The sequence below is a fragment of the Euwallacea fornicatus genome, chromosome 5 (genome assembly GCF_040115645.1).
Source record: "Euwallacea fornicatus isolate EFF26 chromosome 5, ASM4011564v1, whole genome shotgun sequence".
Taxonomy (NCBI): domain Eukaryota; kingdom Metazoa; phylum Arthropoda; class Insecta; order Coleoptera; family Curculionidae; genus Euwallacea; species Euwallacea fornicatus.
Window position 1 is genome coordinate 581,679 of NC_089545.1, and position 21,549 is coordinate 603,227.

Consider the following 21,549-nt stretch of genomic DNA (forward strand, 5'->3'; position numbering starts at 1 on the left):
GAGTTATTTTATTGGGCTACGAGCGGCGCGCACCGGAAATTAACAAGAGGGAAAACAACGAGGAAATTGGTATTTTTTAGCAAAATTTTCCTCTTTGGAGATTCTGCGCGTGCCGTCATGGCGACCCTACAGGGAGTTGTAATTTAAACGTTGACGTTACGATCACTTTTCGGTCGCTGGCGCGGGACAACAAGAAGTGAACAAGACCAAACGTGAAGTGCAACATATAAACTTAAACCACGAAGCAAGTACTTCGTAGCAGGAAATGTTTGACTAAGTTTTAATGCAATTTGATCCGTACACACGTGAAGCCGTCCGATTTTAGACACTCTGTACGATCGACTCGGAGTCGTAGCATAGTTTAGCCATCACCGAGGACAATCTTCTATCCGAGACTCCGAATGAGACGATTGCCGCCTTTGACACAACCTTGATTGGAAGCTGTTCAGTTTCGAAACATCTGGAAGAGGACCCTTGGGGGAAAATACCGCAAACGGCCGGCCCTGTGGCCGTCCTCAAGTCTCAATACGATCGTTTTCAACGAATTTAACGTTGCTGGCGCCATCTATTGCGGACCAATGCAATGCCTATGGCCAATGCATTTCAGGAAATTCTGTACGATATCTGTATCCTATGTACACGTTCAGCGTATTTAACGAACAAACAATGCAGCAACAATCATTAAATGCTGTGGTCGTACAGTACAATCCGATCAAGTGATTAACGATGGATTTTTCAATACCAATTTGCAAAAAACCCTTTCAAGTTCCTTAGCTCGTTATAGCAACGAGTACGTTTAGGTCCTTAACCTTCAGATGGCGCTTTTTGCTAAAGCCTATATATTTAAATTGCTCACGACTGAAAAGTTTGAGGAATCCCATGAAAGCTTGAGCATTTACTGATATAGCTCTCGCTTCTCTCGTCGGACGTTATACTTCGGAGTTCTGTTGTTCGAACACTGTCGGCTTTAAATTTGAACACTCTCGTTTATTCCATAGCTCAGAATGTCATGGAAATATGCTTTACTTTTCGTAACGTGTTTGTTCTATTTCACATGTGGTAGTGCAGCTGAGGAGGAAACTACTGACGAACCCACCAATGGAATAACGTAAGAATTAACTCGTTTCCTACGTAGTACATTTATTATCTTCTTGACACGTATTGACCCGGCTGATTTGTTTACGTTATTGATTTTGCTTATCTAGTTAATCATCTCGCCCACCAGGTTCTCTCTGGTTAATTTACTGTTGAGCGGCTTAAAGCTTTGTTAAAGCTTCTCTTTGGTACATTCGGAAAGGTGAGCATTTCTGGGAATTTTGTCGTCTGAAGGAAACCACGAAATAACGAAAAAATTTGCGAGTAAATAATGTTCAATTCGTTGTCCAACATTGCAGGTTTGTATAGGACAAAGCATAAGGCGTTGTTTGTTATTACAATACGCTTTGACGACCAATCGTTCCTTCGCCAATTTGTCAAAAAACCTCTTAGAATATTTGGTTGTTTCGTTGTTTCAGCCATTATTCTGTTTTTGAGCTGCTTTATTAGCTATTTTATAGCACTTGTATATTAATTCAACGTTTTTATTTACGCAGCGTTGATAATTTAATGCTATCGCGTCAACTTACATAGCTTCTGACTGCTATCTAACTTCGGCTAACTATTATGCTGCATCGTGACCCTGACTGATACCGACAGGCTATTTTCACCCAAGATTGAATCATGTTTATCATTAGTTTTTATTATTTAAACCATTACGAGAATTGTTATTAAATCGAAAAGACTCATAATCTAATCCGGAAGTGGTAAGTTCAAACGTTACCGAGATAAAATGCGAATTTTTGTGCCCGCAAAATTCGTTAAATGAGTTATTGCCTGTAAGGAAAACATGACTCAGGCATAAGTAGTTCGATGTTTTCTCAGAAACCGTTAACGTATTGAGAAATCACCGTGCGTTTCCATCAGGGGATGAATCAGTATTTTTCAAAAACGTCCGAATATCTGGGTTTAAAGTTACGAATATTCCACAATCCCCGTAAATCCCATGAAACTCTCTTGCGTACGACTTGAAGCTTGGTTGTAGAAATTGCTCTTTCAGAATACATCTAAAGAGGCAGCCCAAAACGTCCTTCGAACAACACATAAATAACGCCAGGAAATTGAGCCAATACGGCCTTCATTTTGATTGGGTTTACAAGAAGCACCACCATGCGAACCGTACCAATGACTCCGTTATTTTGTACAGGTATTTTGACGTAGGTACCACCATACACATTTTTAGGCTTAAAAGTAACTAAAATTCTTTGATGTAGAACGAGTTTTACGGCACTATCGTGGTTGGTCATCCAGGTCAAACCCTCAACGTGGCTTTCGCCACCGACTGGACCTACTCGTGGGTTTTGTCCTCCCGCTGCAATAGGTTTGATCTCGCTCACGTTGGGTGCTGTAAGTACGCCGTTATGCGTCGTAATTCAGGCTTTATGTAATTGTCTATGAAGGGTTCCATAAAACTTACAACCATGATAAATCCTCGGAGTACAAGCCGGACGGGAAGTCCGTGGTACTGCCTGAAGGAAAGTATAATCTCACTGGTTTCTTCTCTTTTGATAATGTTTCTGTAAGTGCGATATCAAGGTGTATTTTCCGATTTCCGCACTCTGGGGTTCATTTCAGATTGCCCATTCCAAGATCAACAACTTTTCCTTCGTGGAAATGACACAGGTGCCGTACACCATGCTCTTTAACAAAATCGATGGCGTCTTCGGATTGGGTCTGAAAAACGAAAACTACGAACCGTTTTTCTACGCTTTGATGCGACAAGGAAAGATCAAAGAGAACATTTTCTGCGTGTATCTAAACAGGTCAGTGAATCACCGTATTTGTGGTATACTAAAAAATGTAGATAGTTTTATTGGCTCCCTGTAATTTTTAGGGATACGCAGTCGAATCATGGCGGGAACATAATTCTAGGCTTCATTGAAAAACGACACATTCATAGCACAAAAGACTCTAACAATAAAACCGTATATGACCCCATAAAGTATATGCCCATAAAGCCTGGATATTTGTGGCAATTCGATCTCGACCTGTAAGCGTGTTACATTCCATCGTTTAAGTCATTTTTCACAGAACTTTAATATACTCATTGTCTTTTAGCATTTATGTTAACCAGCAAACGGACACTCCAATTAACTTTTGCAACGGAGCGTCGTGCACAGCTGTTACGGACACTAGCTCCAACAACATTATCGGTCCCAACGAAGCTGTGGACAAAATTCATGATGTCATCAAAGCGACCCCGTTTTTTCTGAATAGATACAGGGTAAGATCGAAGATTCTGAAGTTTCATTCGGTAATCGGAATCCGGAGAGTCGACCGTGAGTTTCCTGGGTATCAGAGGTGTTGCATGTCAAATTTGCGATTTCTGTGTTCTTGCCGTCTCTCGGTTGAGGCCAAGGCGGGACACGTGCCCGTGGATTTCGAAACTGTAGGAAACTGACTCTCCTCGGGCTTGAAACCACTATATTTGGGGTATTACTTTGTGCCCCACATTCGCCCATTTTTTTTCCGGATTCCAGGAATGCGGGCCTGTAGTAAGCACAAAACGACGAAAAATGTTTCTGTTTTCAGGTAGACTGCGAGAACATAAACAAACTACCTGAAATCGGGTTTACGATCGGAGGGCAGAATTTTACCCTTAAAGGACGTGATTACACTGCTAAAGTAAGCTATTTCACCGCTAAAGCTGGCCTAAACTTCCGTTCCCTACGTTAGTTCCATTCTGATCGATATTTTCTTTTGCAGATGTCCTATGCGTCGATAACTTTGTGCCTATCAACCTTCGTTCCCCACAACTATACCAACTTCTGGGTACTGGGGGGGAGCTTCTTATCCGAATATTATACGATTTATAATATAAAAGACAAAACTATTGGTATCGTGAAGGCAGCGTGAACAAGTTCTAGTAGAAGATTTTCACTTTTCAGGAATAGCTCCACGACTCGTTAATTGCGTAGCATTAAGCTCGATATTGCTGAATTTTCCGAACAAATGTAATTTGTTATTAAACTAGTGCACGAGCTTTGTGATTGGGCATTTTTTAAGGTCTTAAATTTTCATTGCGATGCCGTGCAATGCCGCTTTATTGTGGTGCGTTATGGGTACGGGTTGTAAGGAGTTATCTGATTCAAAAGAGAGGTCAACCGTCGCGAAACTTACTCATTGATTAAATTTAGCACCTTTTAATTAATAACTTGAGCCATTCGCGGTTTCACAGCCCATATAATCCAATTAAGAAGACGGGTGGAGGGCTCGGGAAGACCAGAAAACGTTCCAAAATTCAATCCTCACAGCTCGCCTTGCGCCGTAATCAAATCATATGCAGTCATAACCCAATTCCAACGGTTTTCCCACACCAATAATGCAAATATCAGCTGTCTGTTTTCGATTAATTAATCTCCCAACGTTACAACTTAATAATGTTATCTTTTGTTGATCTCTCAAAGGATTCAAGTTCAAAAATCACTTAAGCAATCGGTGCGTTGTGAAGGGTCTTACAAAGACATTATAAATCACTTAAAACCCCGTTCATTTCCATAATGAATATGTCGATCAGTATCTGTATCCTTGGAGGAAATGGATCCGCATCCATCACAATGGTGGTGTCAAAGGTGGGTTACAAAACTTCCAAAATTTGTATGTGTGCGCAACATCCATCACCCGAATTTCGCAATGGGCACGAAAATTGGTCCAAAATTGATGATGTTTAGTGGGAGCGTATATGTTCTCTATAACGCCCGATTTCGTCGATGTTGCCTAAAGAATATGGTGATTCAGGCCTTCGCACTAAAATCATTGTCCTGGAAGCTTAATTGTGACCAACGGACCGTCTCTAAACTTTATACCCACCAAGGGCATCTACAATCTTCACGCTAGAAGAGATTCCCTGCAGTAAAACAATCGTTTCTCGAATAAGATTCATTACGTTAATAAATTTCCTAGGTTTGAGCTATCCAATTCGTATATTCCATTAAAGCAGTACCACCCCACTATCCAAGGTGCTATAAAAGATTTTTTAACACATTTTTGTGTTTAGTTTAATCGTCGTTTTCGGGCCAACTTTGTAACGTTACGGGCGCCACCATGAGCTGGTACTGCACGAGTGTAAGTTTGGTTTGATGTGATTAGTGAATCTCATATGATTTAGGTGTTGTGGCACGCAGAGGTGGAGGAGGAATATGAATTTTGCTCACAGATGTTTTAACGCGAACAATTAAGATTTCCATTAAATCCGGTGCATCCCACAATTTATCGCCTACCACCACAATTTTTTTAATTTTTTTTTTATGAAGAGTGAAGAGTGCAGCCGAATGCACCAAAGAGATTACTATCTCCAAAACTAAAACGCGTATTACTCGGAAATTGCTTATCGATAAGTAACCATTTGCTCCAGTCGTCTTAGCGCCAAACACAAAGGCAGTAAGGGAAAATTAAAACAACCTTGCTATGAGCGGGAATCACTCAAATCCGATGAACATTTGCTCAAAGTTGTTGAGAAACATCATAGGAAAACTGTGACGTTTAAAAAAAAATGAACATTAAATTCTTTAGCGGCATGGGAGAGTTAGGAGGAAAACAGTTGCTGTAGAAGAGAGCATCTATGTCCAGGGCCGGCTCGGACAAGTCGAACGTCCTGGACGGATTTTTATTCGGCGCCTCTACCTCCAAGAAAAACCGCCACCCTGGGCCGTACCTGGTACTGCCCATGGAGGCTGAGCAATGTCGACACATTTTTAAAAAATTCACTATAATCAAACGTCTTGAGGAATCTCATGGTACATTCCTCGAGGAGAGCCGAAAATAGGGATGAAAGGGCAAAAGGGCAGTGCGCTCACGGGAGAAGACCATCGTTCTCTGTAATGATGTGTCAGTTATGTACAGCAAATGACTAAATTCAATCAAGACCGTATTTATGAACGAAGATGTACACGAAACGTTTCTGTAGCAAACCATAAGGTTTTTCATGGTATTCTAGTTAGATCTTATAATTGCTGACTACTTTCCATATTTCCTCGATGGGAAAACGAGAGTTATATACATTATTTTGAAGCAATTAAAACACATTAACAGTAATGATCATTTATTATATACAGCGTAAAATTTATATCATTGTTTAGAGCATAATTTGCACCACAATCTCTAATTTTATCGAGGCCATTAATTAATATGAATATAAACGTATATCCTCCAACGAAAATCCTCATGGCTAATTGCCATTTTGTCTGACTCAACAGATTACAATTTTTCTACTCTGGACGCACCTCGCTAAAGGAGGTGACGACGACTACAACGTGGTTCAGCCTAACGGTTCTTTTGAATTTGCCTACACAAACCCCGATTCCTACCACTATGCCGAAGGCAACAGGAACAATGTAGTTCGTGGCCAATTTGGAGGGAGAAACCCTAAAACTGGTAAAACTTAAATGTCACCTTAAGAAACTTTTTCATCTACTTCTACGACAATTAGGGGGACTCGATACCACGATCTACACAGCTGGACCTAGAGGCTTTCGCCCCCGAGGCAAAAACATCTTCAGAAAGTACGACTTGAACCAAAACGGACCTAGAGCCATAGGACCTCGCGATAACCCTTACTATGACCTTTATGAAGACCCTAGTTATAATTTCGCCTTCAGGACCCCCACGTATAGTAAGCAGGAAAGCGCTAATCGGATCGGTGACGTTACTGGCAAGTAAGAAGTTTTGACGAGACATTCGGAACTTTCTCCTGTCATAAGATATTTGCTGCAGATATTCATATAGGGATGATGTGGGAGAAAGACATGATGTGGAATATATCGCAGGAAAGAATACTGGATTCCACGTGAAGACACCTTTCCCTGACAGCAATCCTAGAGCTTATGGCTCCTTGTACTTCAACGGAAGAGGTCGTCCTCTCCCAAGAGGACGAACGTCTATCCAAAGGGGACTTGATGGAAGTTACAAGTAGAGTTCTTCCCATGCAGTTTCTTCACCGTTCCTTCATCACAATCATTTCGGTTGCAGATTCGTATCTTCAGGCCCGGATCAAAGACGTACTGAAGTGAGCGACTCGACCGGCCACGTAAGAGGGTCCTATACCTATCTGGACGACAAGGGCAGACAACACTCTGTACACTATATTGCAGGTAATTCAGTATTGTGTCGTTTGTCAAAGCGATTCGAGACAACTTATATGTCAATTTAGGTCCAGATACTGGATACAGGGTCTTGAAGACCGTGAAAGGCCCGCATTTACCCACAGTGTTTCCCTTTGATGCACCAGGGATCATTGCCGATGATTTCTATGAATATAGGTCTGATGATGATGTTTTTAATGCAAATGCCAGTGGAAAACCTTTCAACTTTGATCGTGTGTAATTTCTGAAAATCGTAGTAAAAAAATAACCCCGAGCTTACAGGAAAATCTACGAAACCTTCGACAGAGCTGAGCAATGGAATTGATATAGGAAATGAGGATTATTACCGTTTGAGAGGGGACGGTGGACTGGAGGGACTTGGTGGGCTTGCAGCTCACAATGATGGTAGTTTCGGAAGAAAGAAACCAAATTCCCCGAAACTTCCTCCAACACGAAGTAGAACCTCCAGACCATCACCAACGAAACCGCCAAGCCCAAACTTTGAAGCATTTGAAAAGGAAAATGGTGACAATGAAGATTTTGACGACAATTTATTTAGAGATCCTGGGGAAGATTTTAAACAGCCTAGACCCACAGCAAGACCTACAATAATAACCTTTAAATCTACCAAATCTGCACTCCCGGATGTTGTAGGAAAAGACGACGGGTCGTATAAGCCTGATGGAGAGGATGGATCTTATAGGACAGAGGATGATGATACGGGGTTAGGCTTTGGCAACTTTGATAGTGTGGTAGGAGGCAGTTCTACTACCACTTTGAGACCTGGTAATGTCGTGTTTCTCCAGAAAATATCGTTATTAATACTTTTATTAATTATCTGCAGCCTTATCGACGCTTGCAGGCTATCCGTCAGGGAAGCCAACCTCCGGGCCTAGTTTTGACGATTATAGTGAAGAGTCGGAAAAGGGGCTTTTTGGAAGTGAAAACGGGAGACCCTTCGAAAACAACGGAGGAACTCTGCACATTGCAGGGAGTCAGAAGCCTTGTCGAAACTGCCCTGGAACCATAGTCACTAACATTGGCCAGAAACCGTTGCACGTCCCTCCGGGAGTTTCTGTCAGGTAGGAAGTTACAGAGATTCATAGCAGATAATAAAGTTTCGTTTTCGTAGGGCTCATGTGCAGTCCATCGATCTTTACCCTCCGGAGTCTCTGTCGCCCAGCGAGGCCTTGAAGACCACTACCTCCTTTAGAAGGGAGCAACTTAATGAAGCTCCGAGTAGCACCATTAAGACTGTAAATACTATAATTAGTAATAGCACCGCCAGTGGTACAAGTTCTGCTATTAAAACAACGAGGAAAGACAAAGATTAAGGGTTAAATTATACTTTCGTGTTGGTGCATACGTAAATAGGAAGTGATCATCGCCTGAAGTAACTGGAATAGACCCCCTGAGTAACATTAAACGGAGCAAGAACATTTTTAAAGGAATTTTAGGGCTATTTCGACCAAGCTGCGGTGTAGTGCTATAAGGTTTTGGTTGTTAAGCAGATCCTGTCCTAATCTATTTATAAGATTGATCGCATCGTCAATAAATGCATCATACGTTGTCTCCAAAGCAGTTTTTATTGCACTATAAATATTTATATGTAATATACACATTAATTAGGTATGCAATTGCATTAATAATTATTAATGGCATCCAGTCTTTATGTAGCTCAGTTTTTCTCGGTCATCATGCCTGAGGTGGGCGCAAGTCTGGTGAGTTGAATATGATGTCAATCGTTGATTTCCGTGGTGCGCGCACTGGTGAACGAAACTCTTTTTCCCTCTTTCCTTAATTTTCATCGCTGTTTACTAAAATCCAACTGCATTTTCCTGGCATAGTTTCCCTCAGTTCGACGTAAACCCGCACTTGAAGTAAAAACTCCATACCCAGCACGTGGCGAAAACGCCTCTTCCTCCCTCGGTTACCGCTTTCCTCCCGGGCGGCTATCACTTTTCGCACGTGTCATTCAAACAGGTGTGTCGGATCTAATATTAACGTTTCAACCAACACTTACTGTAACCAACGTAATGCCCCATTTTTAATACAGGTTTTAGCAGTTTACCTGCAATCTCTGACCTTGCAACACACTTTACTTTGCGCAGCTTATCAGTACGACCAAATCTCACATTCGAATGAGGGCAATTACCCGTACCGTTCTGATAATGGAGCTAGAAACCGAGAAACTGCCTTTTATGGAGATAATCTTGGGAATTTGGGGGCAAATTACCAACCGCAATCAAATATCCAGCAAATTCCTAAGTACAACAACCTGAAAGGCACGTTACACATTTCATCCTTTATACCATATCCAAATAACTGCCGTTGCCGTTACAGTCTCAAATCCTGCGAGGACCAGCCCTTATTGGCAGCCGGTCTACCCTTTTAATCACATCTGGACGATCCAAAGAACATCAGGCCTCTACATCACTCCGTATTACTTGATAGATCCCCAAAATTACCCCTATAGAAATTACGACCAGAACGACCCTTCGTCTTACCAATTCAAATTTAATACGGGAAATTTCAAGAAAGCTGAATCTTCGAGTGAAAACGGGTCTGTCAAAGGGCGCATCGAGTTTGAAGATAGCAATGGACCTCATGGGTTTAGCTATAAATCCAGTGATCGAGAAGAATTGAAAGTTAAGTTTGAAGGCGGTAGAAATGGATATCGACCACTGAATGCCACTGCCATGAGCTCAAATCCTGGTGAGGAATTTTTCCCTCAGTTTCTAGCAGTTTCATAGCAGATATTTAATTTAGAGTTTGTCGACAGTCAAAATGCGTCATCCCCTAACAATGAGACTGTCATATCCGGCCAGCTTGACTTTCCATTCGAAAATCCCCGAAGCCTCGCCAATCTCACTCAAAACCTCCAGCAGCTTTCCAGCGACCTCAAAAACCTCCTCGACTCGTACTACATCCTCCCTTACAGAAAAAATCGCTTCTACTATTTCCTATTTGATGCTGGCTCTCATAAAACTGAAGAAACTTCTGATCTTAATGGAAATATCAAGGGGTACTTTCAATACGTCGACGCCACAGGCTTTCACGACCTGAGGTACGAGACCGACCCTGAGCAAGGATTTAGGGTGACCGGAGGGAACTTAGCTTATTTAGTGGTGGGCCCTGAGGCTGCCGAAGGTGGTCAAGAAGAGGTAGATATGGAGAATGGGGAGGACGTTAGAATTTTGCTTGGACAGGCAAAGGCGCCGGAGAATGCTACATATGGCGATTATCGAGGGAGCTTTTAAGATTTTGAAGCACACTTTAAGAAATACAAATTACCCACATCATCTCGCATTTATTTAACCTTAATTAATTAATAATGGACATGGGCATTCCACGGAGTACCCGCACGCAGTACTTGGGCACTGTCCATGCGTTGGGGGGCCTATCGTAGTAACAAATATCTTGAAAATTTACGTAAGCGTCATTATAGATGGGAGAAGCTTGTGATGTCAGCGAACCTAATGGGGATTTAGATTCATCGTAAATAGGAACCCCTTCAGGAATCTCTTCTTTGGAGAGCGGTTTGGAGTACAACTTCTTGTTATCACCTAAACGTAACAATTCCTCGCTACAATTTCTCATGCATATTTTTATATTAAGTACTAACGTGGAATATTTATGCCCATCGCTGGGTTAGGCCCTGCGTAGGTGAGGACAATCGGCTGGATTCCTAAAGGAATTGGGATCGCTGCAGGGGCCTCAGCGGGTTTGGGATCGTCACCGTTCGACCGTCTCTCTGAATTTTAAACAACAAAACTTAATAAACAGTATAAACTAACATAGATTGCATTCAGTGTACCTTCAATGGGGTCCGCGGAAGGGATGGGGCCAGACCCCAGAGAATTTTGAAATGGTTTGTCTCCCAGCGTTAGCCCAACTTTTCCAGGAGGGGAGTTTTCGATAGCGACTGATCCGCTACTTTCTTTGATGTTGTACGAAAACTGGTCTCCAGATCTTCTTACGTCAACTTCGGCTATATGGACGGGACTCAGGGTGGCCCCTTGAGACCCGACGATGAGGCAGGCGCATACCGTGAGCTAAAGGAGGAAATGAATTTATTGGTTAATTTTGATCCGCGAGAGAGGGAGGAAAAGTAGCAGTTTTTGTGAGAAACATAGGCTGATTTGTGGCACAAATTTACCTAGATGACTGGGGAGAGTTGTTTAGTGAAAACGCTGCTATGAGTGGCTGTGTGAGATGCGGGAACAGAGGAAATTTTGTTCGTATTTAGGGCGAGACGCAGGTCGTATTTATCTCACAAATCATCCCTGACGGTTTGGGAAGATTCAGTCGGAGAATAAATAAGAATTCCAAAATTTTGATAGACAAACAATTTGCCTCTCGCATTTTGATTGAGACCCACACATGCCACTCATCGGGGCCGCCTGCAGGACCTCAACCTCAAGATGAGAGAAAATTTTATATGCAGCACCCATTAATTTCGTGACGTAAGTAGGGCAGAGTTTTCTTCAAGTTTTGATTGAAACACAATTTGGAATTGCGCGTTTGCGAATAATTAATTAACGTTTTTGGTAGTTAAACGGAAACATCTCTGGAAGTTCACGAATTGCGGGACACCATGAGACCTTTACGAGTCCCGGCACGAGTCTCAACTGCGTCCTTACAAACACAAATAATTAGTATATTCAGAGCTTTCCTACCGTCGTTTACCTAAAGCCCAGGAGGGCTCGAAAGCACATGTTTTTTTTCCCATTTGCAATCCAGCTATGGCAAAAGAAGTCTTCTTGCTTACCAGATTCATGTTACCCGAAGCACTAGAACAAGTGTCTCTAACTAACCTACCTCACAAGGACTGGATGATTATATACATATACGGGGAAATAAAAAACGGAGGATGTGGCATTCCTGAAGATTCAATGATTCTCGGCAAGACTTGATATAGTGCAACGTGTACGAGGTAAAAAGAAGGAACTCATAAGCTTTTAATGGATGAACGGAGGCAGGTTTTGCGCCAGCGGTTGTCAAGTCTCGGGTGGGCAGGGACACATTTGAGGAAGTCCGTGCATAAATTATTCAACGAACCCTGGTGGAATAAGCGCTTGCTGGGAATGCCAGCTAGCAAAATATCCCGTGGAACTCGTTTAGATATCTTCAAGTTAATAGATCGGGATGGTGAATTGAAATATATAGATCGTAAAAGTAGGTGCGACAAACTCGTTTTGAAGAGGATTGTCATAAATTTTAAAGATAATTAAAGGCAGCTGAGCTTAACCAGAGACAACGTAAAAACTTGGAGAGATTAGGAGTCTGCATCGAGAGACGTAGCAGTAAATAATTTTTTCCTTTTTTTCACCCACTTCATAGCACTTTTCTCTCCGCTTGGGAGAAGTTCAGGTTCCCGCATACCATCCATCAATACCTACGTACCTCTTGCGTCATCAATTACGATGTCGATCGAAAATATGTATTGAGGTGACCACGTTGTCCATAAACAGGCCCATCACGATTTTAACCGTAATAAAGAAAGCTCCTCGAGTGTTATAATGCCTATTTAAAATCGGCAATTGACGCAACTTTGAGCTTTTATAATTTTCAATTTCTTACGTCTTGTCCCCTCGTCGTGCATATTAAATGTCCTCTTCAGTCTGCAACTTCGGCAAGTTTGCCTCTCAGGACGTGTTTATTTACTAATTTCTTCATCCGATATGAAGAGCTATGCAGGTGCAGTTCTAGCAGTTCGCCTTGCCCGTGATGGACCTTGACATTGCGAGTCGATGAACTCGCCTGCCAGCTCACGAGAGCCGATCTCGGATCTCTGCTCGTCACATTTCCATCAAAAAGTATTTATCTGATCATTGGAAATTTACGGTACTCGTGGGTTAAAGAGAGGCGTTATGACAGCCCGAAAGTAGCCGCGCAAGTGCGGCTTTTGGGTGTTTTTGCTTGCCAGAGCCCAAATTTTAAACGGTTCAATGCCTGGACTTGCTTAGCGTCTATGTTAATGAATTCAGGGTATCATCTTCGAGAACTGGTCGTCGGGCGAGTTCAGTGAATAAATCTAAAGTTGGTTCTTAACTAGAATTGAGTTTTAGTTATGGGAGCATTACGAAAGAATGAAGTCTTGCTCAAGAGAGTACGAATGGTGGTCCTGGAAAGGTCCCAGTCGTCGCATGGAAGAAAACGTGATGACACTACGGTAGTTCTCCAGGTGCGGCTGAAAGGGAAGCTCCTTCATCTTTCGGATGAAACACAAGGGAGGACACTAGCTGTCCGGAGAATTTGAAGGAATAAGGAACCAATAAATTTCTAGATTATACTTTTAAGTAAATGAACCTCTGATTTGTGGCCAGTCGAAAAATTGCGAACAAAATTTAGACTAATTAGGCGTACTAGGAAGGGGTCGGTTTTATGTGACATTTTTAAGGACCCATTTCATAGGTGTCAGTTAAACGAATCCGACGTTTGAACTCTGGAATGGCGAGTCAGAATCGGAATTTGCCGCTTCAACTCGGGAAATGGAAACGTAGTTTCGCTCAGAAATTCCATGTTTGCATAGATTGTTATTATAGAAATAATAAACCCTCCATCTCTTTTGTTCCGTACCTCCTCTCGTTTCGTACAACAATACGGTACCGGTACTTCGACGTTATTATCAATAACATGGTTTCTCAAATCGCGCCAAAAATTGACCATCGACAACGTCCTCGATTTCCTCCTGACCAGTACCATCGCACAAACCAACTTCTTCCGTTAGTTTTAAAAAGCGCTTAACTATATGGTGGCTGTCAGTCGTGCGTACGCTTGATGTATGCAATATAGTGCCCATTTCTATACCAATAAGACAGTTATACTATGTGGTGTTCAAAGTATCTTTTGGTAGGTACCTAGATATTGCTTTTGGTAGTGATAAGTGGGTCTATGGGTTTGGGTTAAGGTGTCAGCTTGTTTTTTTTTTTTTTTTTTGTTAATGATTGATGTAACAAATACTTTAAAAATTGGACTATTGTTGAAGTTAATGCGGTATGTACTAAGTAGCTTGCAGAACTAGCAGAAAGTCACGGTAATTTTACGCAGTTGTTAGTCCTCGCGATCAAATAGCATCTCCTAGATGGACGCCTTTCTGGCACGTCCGATTATGCATCGAAAATTAAATTGATACTTTTGATTTTTGTACTTTTTTTTTGTCCTCCAGTTTCAAAATATTGGCCCATAATGTCTGCTTGCTTGAGGTTCCACACATGCGACTACACCGTGTAAGAAATTTAACCGAAATCTTAACTCGTTTCAAAGCAGAGACACAAATAAGTCGTTGAACTTACTTCCGATCAACAAACGCGAATGATCCGCGCTAATTTGTCCATAACATTAAATTACCATAAAATTGATGAAAATATGATAATTGGGGAATTAACGCCGAATATTCAGCGAGTGTCAGACATTTTCGGATGAGTAGTTATTTATCATTTTTCGCTAACTAATTAGATTCGTCCCTGCTCAGAAAACTCAATAATGTCTTCGATTTCCGTCTTAACTCACAGATACTCTCCATTGGTCTTGCGTCCTGTAGACCTCAGAATCAGAATCCAGTTGAACCCCAACAGGAAGGAGCTGACTCTCAAGTGCAGTAAGTACCATTTTTCCTTCAACCGAAACTGAAGAAAAAAAGGGATATATCCATGTTCAATTTTTGCATGTCTGATCATAGGCTAATGTACATAATCCGTGTTTCGTGCAAGTTTTTTTTTTTTAATTTTCGATTTTTAAAATGAAACTCGAACACCCCGTATCTAGGACATCGCGAATTCGCGGACAATGTATTCAGAAAACTCGACTTGTTTTTCGAGGACCCATCAGCCGTTCCGGATTTGACCCGTCGTCAGACCCATGACGAAATTTTGCTGCTGCCTTTCAACAGTCGCCAAAACGTCCAATCATCCGCGCATACGCTTGCTAGTTTACCATTCATTTCTCTAAAGAAATCTCCCGGGGATTCTTCATAGATTTTTCGCCGAACGGAATCTAATAATTAACAAACGAAAAACGGTTTATTATGTACATATTCATTAACCAAAAACGCATTGGTCTTTCGTGCAATCGGGATGGCAATCATTATTCACCATTGTCATTCATCTTGAACGCTTAAAAAAAAAAAAAAAATGAAGTCAAACTAAAGATTAAAAAGCTGCAACGTGCATGTGCAAGGGAACGACCCGATCGAGGCAGGCAGTGGAGAGTTGGTACGACCACGACCGACCTTGAATTGGTGCAAGGTTGTACCTCCGTAGCTGCCCCTCCTTTGCGACAAACCTGAACCAAACCGAAAGGGCCGCAGCTCCACAATTGCCGGATTCGAAAAATTAAAAATGCCCGTTAACGTCCTGGAACTAGATTTTTACCGTTTCCTTATCTGGACGTGATCTTTTCTGGACCCAGATAATCACAGAATTATGTCGCAGAAACCAAACCGGGTGCACTTACTATGAATATACATTGGAAAGCAATTTCCAGCATTATTGAGGAATATCGGCGTCACCACTCTGGACTCACGGTCGCCATATTCCTGTTTCGGGGGAACTACGGAAGACTACGGATCCCTTTCCGTTAAATCTAAAGACGGTCCGTGACGTCGTTTCTTTGTGGGGCTTTTTTAACTCGGTTTCCCCGTTAAACTTGTCCAGAAAGTTAAACTTTGCTTACATAGATCGCACTTTAAGTTTACCAATTTAAAACAAGAAGTAAGTGGAAAGGTCACTGAAAACCAGATAGAAAGCTGAAGGCCTCGTTAGCGCGGCAGCTTTTCTTCATTCATATGCTGTGCCGAAACTGAAACTCATGGAGAAGAGCAAGCTTTCTCCAATAAGTTTTTTTTTAAACCAGGAAGACTCTCCTGTTCAGAGTACGATTTAGGGAGAACGATTCCTGCAAACGAGATTCCCATGTAAATAAAACGAACATATTACTAACCAAAGATATGTACAAAAACCAAAGAAATCCTAGGTAGGAACAATAATACTGATAAGAATACTCTTTGTAACATAATCTCTGTGGGTGTGAGTGCTGTCCTAATAGTGTAGGTAGAAGCTAGTTTCATGTGTATAATAGGTAAGTTAGAAATTAATTAGTACCTAATATGACGTAGCTTTGCTTTAATAAATAATAATCGTCCTGCTTTAAATAATTATGCTATAAGAACTGAGAAGCGGCATTATGACTGGAAAACGACTTTGTCTTTTAGGGTCGAACGGCAATTTATCCACGAAGTAATTCCCCTTGATAATCCGCAAGACCGCCCTAAAGTACCTTATTCCGCCCAACGCAAGATAGACGCAAACACTAAGGAAATTCTAGATAAAATCGCTGAAGTCAACAAGAAGCAGGGACTTCTGCAGAAGAAGCCCAAGCCTAATTATTTCCACTTCCCTTTCAGCTACTCCAGATCCCACGACCAGTTGAAATCGGCAGAACAGTTTAAATTTTCACGGGACCCGTTTAGTAATCCCATATTGGACTATTTGGAAAACGGCCATATTAGAAGAACCGCAGAGCCCAGTCTGAGGCAGCCAAACTTTCGTAACGATGAACATCTATCGGGGTTTAGCGTGACGGACAACGATCCAGAAATACTGCCCGAAGACCAAATTCCTGGTCAATATGTCAAGAGGAAGGTGACTCATTACCAGTCATTCATGGCCCCTAATCCTTACGTGAATAACATGTTTGGGGCTCTGCCAGATCCTGCTGCGAACTATTATCCTCCACCGAACAACCCTCTACTACCTGAACCAAATGCTCAGAGCACCCCTCTTCTTCAAAAGCAAACTGTGGACAATATCAGAGACATCATGCTCCGATATCCCATCAGCTTGCAGCAGCAATATCAACAGCCCATGTCGAGTAATTATCAGCAGCAAAGCGGCCATAAAGCCAGGCAAAACTGGAATTGGCCTGGAGCTAATTTGTTCCCCATATACATCAGAGACCCATTTCTTCAAATGTACTACGCCGTCACCAATATGGTCGAATACGGGAACAGCGCTGGTGCCGATGGGCCTTGCAAGCTCACCCCAAGGCCCCAACCGACTAGGGTCAAAAACACAGCTGCCCTAGGACGTGATCAAGTTTTGGTGGAGATGAACAAGAAAGTGGGAACTAAGGAAATCAAAATCGCTCATATCGAAGGAGAGCAAGATCCCGCTAGGTATCTCGATTTAGAGGATATCGATTTAGGGGATGAGGATTTAGTTAAATTTACTGTAAACTTGCCCGTGGATGAAGGAAGAGGGTTGAGCGATAACATAAACACAGAAAAAATAGATTGGAATTCATATTTTAGATCTCGAAACGAGACTCAATTAGCGAACTTAATCCTAAATCCGCAGCCCGAACAAAAAGAATCTCCTCAGATCATCCGACAATCTGTGCAAATAGAAGAACTGGAAGATGATCCCCAGGAGACAGAGAAAGCGGAAAATATTAGCGTTTCCAATGAAGGAAGTAGAAAGGTTTTCAGCAAAGACAATACCGGAAATGGGATCTTCATTCATAAGCTCAAAGTTCGAAAAGGGGGCGTGGCAATTGCTGGCCCTGGCGGCATTGCGACTGCAGGCAGCGGGGGGACTGCCATTGTGGGCCCCAACGGAGTGGCTTATACCCATCCCGATGGTTTGGCAATAGCGGGATCTGGGACTAAGGTTGTGGCAGTGGATCCGAAGATCGATTTGAATGAAGTCGTAAAGGGTTCCGTGCTAAATGCGACGAAACACGAACCTAACATCAGAGTTGGGAAGGTCGTAGCTATAGGGCCTGTAGTTTACTATAACAGGGGGAATGAGTACTAGGGTTGTGAGACAGAACTGATGCATTGTCTTTTAGGTGTATGTGGTTCTAGACTAAGAACCAATTGAAATAATTTTTGTAAAATGGGGAAAATTGCAGAAATCTGGTAGGGCTGAAGCTGAGTAATATCAGCCCGCGTCCATTGCTAGAGATGTTGTTTTCTTTGCTGAAAAATTTCTTGCCTGAAAAAACTGACACAAATTCGCAAAAATATATGAATCGCGCCATTACTAAAATTGATTGATTGATTGGTAGTGGTAATCAATACGATACGAGCGTCTAATTTTGAAAACAAATTTAGTGAATTTTGCCCTTCTATCTGAAGGTTTTGAGGGCATAACGCACCTCGAATGTCAAGATTTGTTAAACTCCTTTAAATTGTTCTTGAGGGTATTTAATGTGCATTGAAACTTAGTTTAAACAGGGCGTGTCATTAATATGATTTAGGCGGGTCTTCTCATGCCAAAAATTGTACAAATGGGAAGAGCTAAGCCTCCAGGGAATTGTTGTATTATACGAGACAGGTATTAGATGTGTAGGTTTCAATATTGTTTTAAACATTTTGCCATTTTTAATAAACTGTTTTATTTTAAACCAGTAAATTATTACACCCGACCCCCGCGCGAATCTAACACGTATCATTCAATATCTGCTTTAGAGATTATAGCTTTCCAGATCTACTGTCTAATCAACCTCTTTTCTCTTCCCAGACCTCCCAACGCGAGATCTTCACCTGCTTGGCCACTGCTTCTCTTCTTTCCAAATCATGGCTCTAACCCCTATTTTGCGCCTGTCTCCTTTCAGTACTACCGCTTTCCTAGGTACTTCGCCCGATCTACCACGCAGCTGAAAAAAGAATACAGAAATCTCCTGAGGAATCTTTCCATCGAAGAACCGAGGAATTTCTTCGCCAAAGAGGACGCAAATCCACCATCTTTAGCCCCGTACCGCCTACACCCTCTATTCCATTACATCCACAACCGTAACACCGTAGCTCAAGATAAGGTGATTCGATTCAGAACCTCGAACTATTTGAATGAAAAGGATATCACCACGTTGATACTGAAGCCGCAATCGACGGCGGTGGCCGGGGTTGAAGGAAAAGCCATTTCCAACCCTTTATCTAGAGCCGTTCTCAGAAAGGGTTCCAATGCCGATATACTGTTCGAACCTGAGGCCGTTGCCATAGCCGGACCGGGTGGCATTGCGCATGCGCAGAGTGATTTAGAAATTAGTTATGAATACTTTTAAGTTGCTGTGGATAAAGGATAATTTAGGAAATGCGTGAAAAGCTTTCTCAGAGAATGTGGGAATTTTCTATTTCTCGCAACTGCATTGTTGTACTCCATTTTTTACGTCTGTTTCTAACTGTTTTTAGCGCTCTCCTCTCTTTTTGTCGATTTTATTTAATTTCACTCTTCTGCTCTATTTTCCCAACTGCACAGTGAATAAGTGGATATTGGAATTGCAGGCACTAGCTGGAGGGTGCTGTTGTTATGGCTCCTACCGGTTAATGCCTACTCCGAAGGACTGATACCAGCAGGGTCCGGAATTCCTTTATCTTCGGCCGTTTGTTCCCACTCCCCCGTTATGGTACAAAAATAGCTCAATTTTATTAAGTTTTAATTAATCTATAGACTTAAGTGCCGTAGCTAAGGAAAACTATAATGGTAGCTCTATCGTACTAGGCAGATAGGGTATATGCGAGTGTGCTCTGGGATGAATGATAAGTTCTAGTTTTTACTCTTAATTCCATCCTGCATTAGAATCAGTCAAAAAGTATTTTCAGTATTGTTAACTTCAGTAAAGTTACCATAAATTGTTAGAATTAATACCATTTTAAGAACTATTTAGGTGATAATACTGTCTTGAGAACAATAAAAAAAATCAGAAACCGATGGTATTTATTTAAAAAAATGAAATAAACCTGAATTGATTGTCCTTCTCCAAAATTTTCATATACTGCTCATGGTTTCCCACGCCGGTTCAACCTCCTATCGCCTCCAGAACTCGGGCTTCTGGCGTTGCATTGCTGAAACGTGCATCATTTAACATTAATTTCACTTCGTAACCGGTTTATGCATGACGTAATCGCAAGCATTAATTTCAGGAGTACACATAAGTCGAACTCCGTCACCCTAATCCCATTCTACGGGGGAGCAAAAGGGCAATCCCTCCAAATATCGAACACGCCATTAGGACAAGTGATCTCGATCGTGCAAACTCCCGAGCAACCGCTGCCCCCACTCGAACAAACCGAAGTCGAAATCGACCCAACCGAACTAGAAAATCCTCCTCTGCCCTCCTCCTACGACACCGAGCATTACGAAGGGTACGATGACTACATTAAGAATATTCAAATCAAAGCCAGTGAAATTGTTAAGTTGCAGGAATTAGCTAAAGCCAGAGGGGGTTTGACACCAGCCGAGGAATCAATGTATCAGCAGCACATGATGTCGATTAATCAGTCTGCGAAAAAGCTGGCAGAGTTTCAGGACAACACTGCTTTGACACTCGAAAATAGACAAGGCTTGACTCAATGGTTCGACCGAAAAAGGGACAATACGAAAGATAAGAACAAAAAGAAAGAGGAGGAGAAGAAACGTAAAAAGGAGGAGGAGAAAAGGAAGACGGAGGAGGAAATTAAGAAGAAAAAGCAAGAGAAGGAAAATCAGAAAGAGGAAGGAAAAGTGGAAGAAGGGGAAGGCGAGGATCAAGGTAGCGACGCTGTTGCCATTAATTTGCCACCCGACGATGCTTCAGTTGCGGAAGCGAAGCCAGTGGGATTAGCAGTGGCAGGTACGTAGCCAGAAAACTCCTCTTCTAGCTCATAAAAGTGGTTTTCCAGGCGAAGGAGGTGTGGCAGCAAGCAAACCAATAGCAACCGCGGTGGTTGGTCCAGGCGGACTGGCAATAGCTCGTCCAGTTGGAACAGCGATCGCGGGAGTGTCGCCAGACCAAGCGTTGGTTCCCATTTACGCCGAAGGGCTGGGCTTAGGACCCCCGAAGAAACCTGCGAAAACTAAATCGGATCTAATGAGCGAATTCTTGAACAGGATCATTAGCAAATATCATCATAGTTAAAGTAATTACGTAACTGGTGTAATGTTTAAGTAATCATTATTGAATAAACTAAATCTGCTCAGCATTTCGTTATGTTATTGATTTGATGCCAGTCCACGCAATCGATTGTTCGTAGGTATGATCTGAGCTCGTCGGGCTGAAGAAACGAGACCCATAGAAGCTTTCGAAAACCAACCCACACTTAACCCAGTGGTATATTGTGCAAAATGCAATTAAGACGACTCTTAAGCAGTTGGTCGATCGTCCATTGTGTCCTGCGCCGATTGTATTCAATCGTGGCTTATCGTCTGATTGATCACGCCGATGATGACCTGTCGGTTGGCTCCAACTCTCTATATCATGAATTTGACCAAAAGTGATTTTTTTTCCTTTCAAATAGAGATATATGAGTTAACTTTCCTTCCGGAATAGCAATCACGGTTGTGATCGCTATATTCGATCACGAAAGGACTTTAAATCGAGGTGCGTGTGAGCT

The 21,549-nt window shown here is 42.1% G+C and overlaps 4 protein-coding genes across 8 annotated transcripts; 3 read left to right on the forward strand and 1 right to left on the reverse strand.

Annotated features, from left to right (window-relative positions):
• The first annotated feature begins 907 nt into the window (after window positions 1-907).
• On the forward strand, window positions 908-4,078 carry LOC136339388 (cathepsin D-like). The gene is made up of 9 exons (XM_066282608.1): window positions 908-1,108; window positions 2,096-2,252; window positions 2,310-2,442; window positions 2,496-2,614; window positions 2,671-2,858; window positions 2,930-3,085; window positions 3,154-3,319; window positions 3,628-3,720; window positions 3,802-4,078. The coding sequence occupies exons 1-9, from the start codon at window positions 1,005-1,007 to the stop codon at window positions 3,949-3,951; spliced, it is 1,266 nt and encodes a 421-aa protein (XP_066138705.1). The 5' UTR covers window positions 908-1,004; the 3' UTR covers window positions 3,952-4,078.
• Window positions 4,079-4,226: 148 nt separating this feature from the next.
• On the forward strand, window positions 4,227-8,747 carry Cpr73D (Cuticular protein 73D). The gene is made up of 9 exons (XM_066282599.1): window positions 4,227-5,160; window positions 6,291-6,468; window positions 6,524-6,749; window positions 6,808-7,002; window positions 7,063-7,184; window positions 7,244-7,408; window positions 7,458-7,961; window positions 8,020-8,257; window positions 8,308-8,747. Exons 1-9 carry the CDS (start codon window positions 5,140-5,142, stop codon window positions 8,507-8,509), a joined length of 1,851 nt encoding a protein of 616 aa, XP_066138696.1. The 5' UTR covers window positions 4,227-5,139; the 3' UTR covers window positions 8,510-8,747.
• Window positions 8,748-8,777: 30 nt separating this feature from the next.
• Window positions 8,778-21,138, forward strand: LOC136339386 (golgin subfamily A member 6-like protein 7). Of its 5 annotated transcripts, XM_066282605.1 has the most exons (5): window positions 8,797-8,896; window positions 14,693-14,778; window positions 20,101-20,322; window positions 20,362-20,789; window positions 20,839-21,138. In XM_066282605.1, exons 1-5 carry the CDS (start codon window positions 8,831-8,833, stop codon window positions 21,072-21,074), a joined length of 1,038 nt encoding a protein of 345 aa, XP_066138702.1. In that variant the 5' UTR covers window positions 8,797-8,830; the 3' UTR covers window positions 21,075-21,138. The 5 variants fall into 5 exon arrangements, with proteins under 5 accessions (XP_066138701.1, XP_066138702.1, XP_066138698.1 ...); XM_066282604.1 differs by having other exon boundaries at window positions 8,778-8,896; window positions 20,101-20,789; XM_066282606.1 differs by lacking the exon at window positions 8,797-8,896 and adding an exon at window positions 13,819-14,030 and having other exon boundaries at window positions 20,101-20,789.
• On the reverse strand, window positions 10,470-12,084 carry LOC136339389 (uncharacterized). Its single transcript, XM_066282609.1, has 4 exons — window positions 11,947-12,084; window positions 10,993-11,230; window positions 10,801-10,929; window positions 10,470-10,741 (listed from the first exon to the last, which is right to left on the reverse strand). Exons 1-4 carry the CDS (start codon window positions 11,953-11,955, stop codon window positions 10,500-10,502), a joined length of 618 nt encoding a protein of 205 aa, XP_066138706.1. The 5' UTR covers window positions 11,956-12,084; the 3' UTR covers window positions 10,470-10,499.
• Window positions 21,139-21,549: the final 411 nt, after the last annotated feature.

Coding starts and splice junctions, on each gene's coding strand:
- LOC136339389 (XM_066282609.1), bottom strand. Junction 10,930..10,992: donor TTCCGCGGACCCCATTGAAG/GTACACTGAATG, acceptor TTTAAAATTCAG/AGAGACGGTCGAACGGTGAC. Junction 10,742..10,800: donor GATGGGCATAAATATTCCAC/GTTAGTACTTAA, acceptor TGTTACGTTTAG/GTGATAACAAGAAGTTGTAC.
- LOC136339386 (XM_066282601.1), top strand. CDS start 8,831: ATGGCATCCAGTCTTTATGTAGCTCAGTTTTTCTCGGTCATCATGCCT. Junction 8,897..14,692: donor CTGAGGTGGGCGCAAGTCTG/GTGAGTTGAATA, acceptor CTTAACTCACAG/ATACTCTCCATTGGTCTTGC. Junction 14,779..16,389: donor GGAGCTGACTCTCAAGTGCA/GTAAGTACCATT, acceptor TTTGTCTTTTAG/GGTCGAACGGCAATTTATCC.
- LOC136339388 (XM_066282608.1), top strand. CDS start 1,005: ATGTCATGGAAATATGCTTTACTTTTCGTAACGTGTTTGTTCTATTTC. Junction 2,615..2,670: donor TCTCTTTTGATAATGTTTCT/GTAAGTGCGATA, acceptor GGTTCATTTCAG/ATTGCCCATTCCAAGATCAA. Junction 3,086..3,153: donor TGGCAATTCGATCTCGACCT/GTAAGCGTGTTA, acceptor ATTGTCTTTTAG/CATTTATGTTAACCAGCAAA.
- Cpr73D (XM_066282599.1), top strand. CDS start 5,140: ATGAGCTGGTACTGCACGAGT. Junction 6,750..6,807: donor ATCGGTGACGTTACTGGCAA/GTAAGAAGTTTT, acceptor TATTTGCTGCAG/ATATTCATATAGGGATGATG. Junction 8,258..8,307: donor CCTCCGGGAGTTTCTGTCAG/GTAGGAAGTTAC, acceptor TCGTTTTCGTAG/GGCTCATGTGCAGTCCATCG.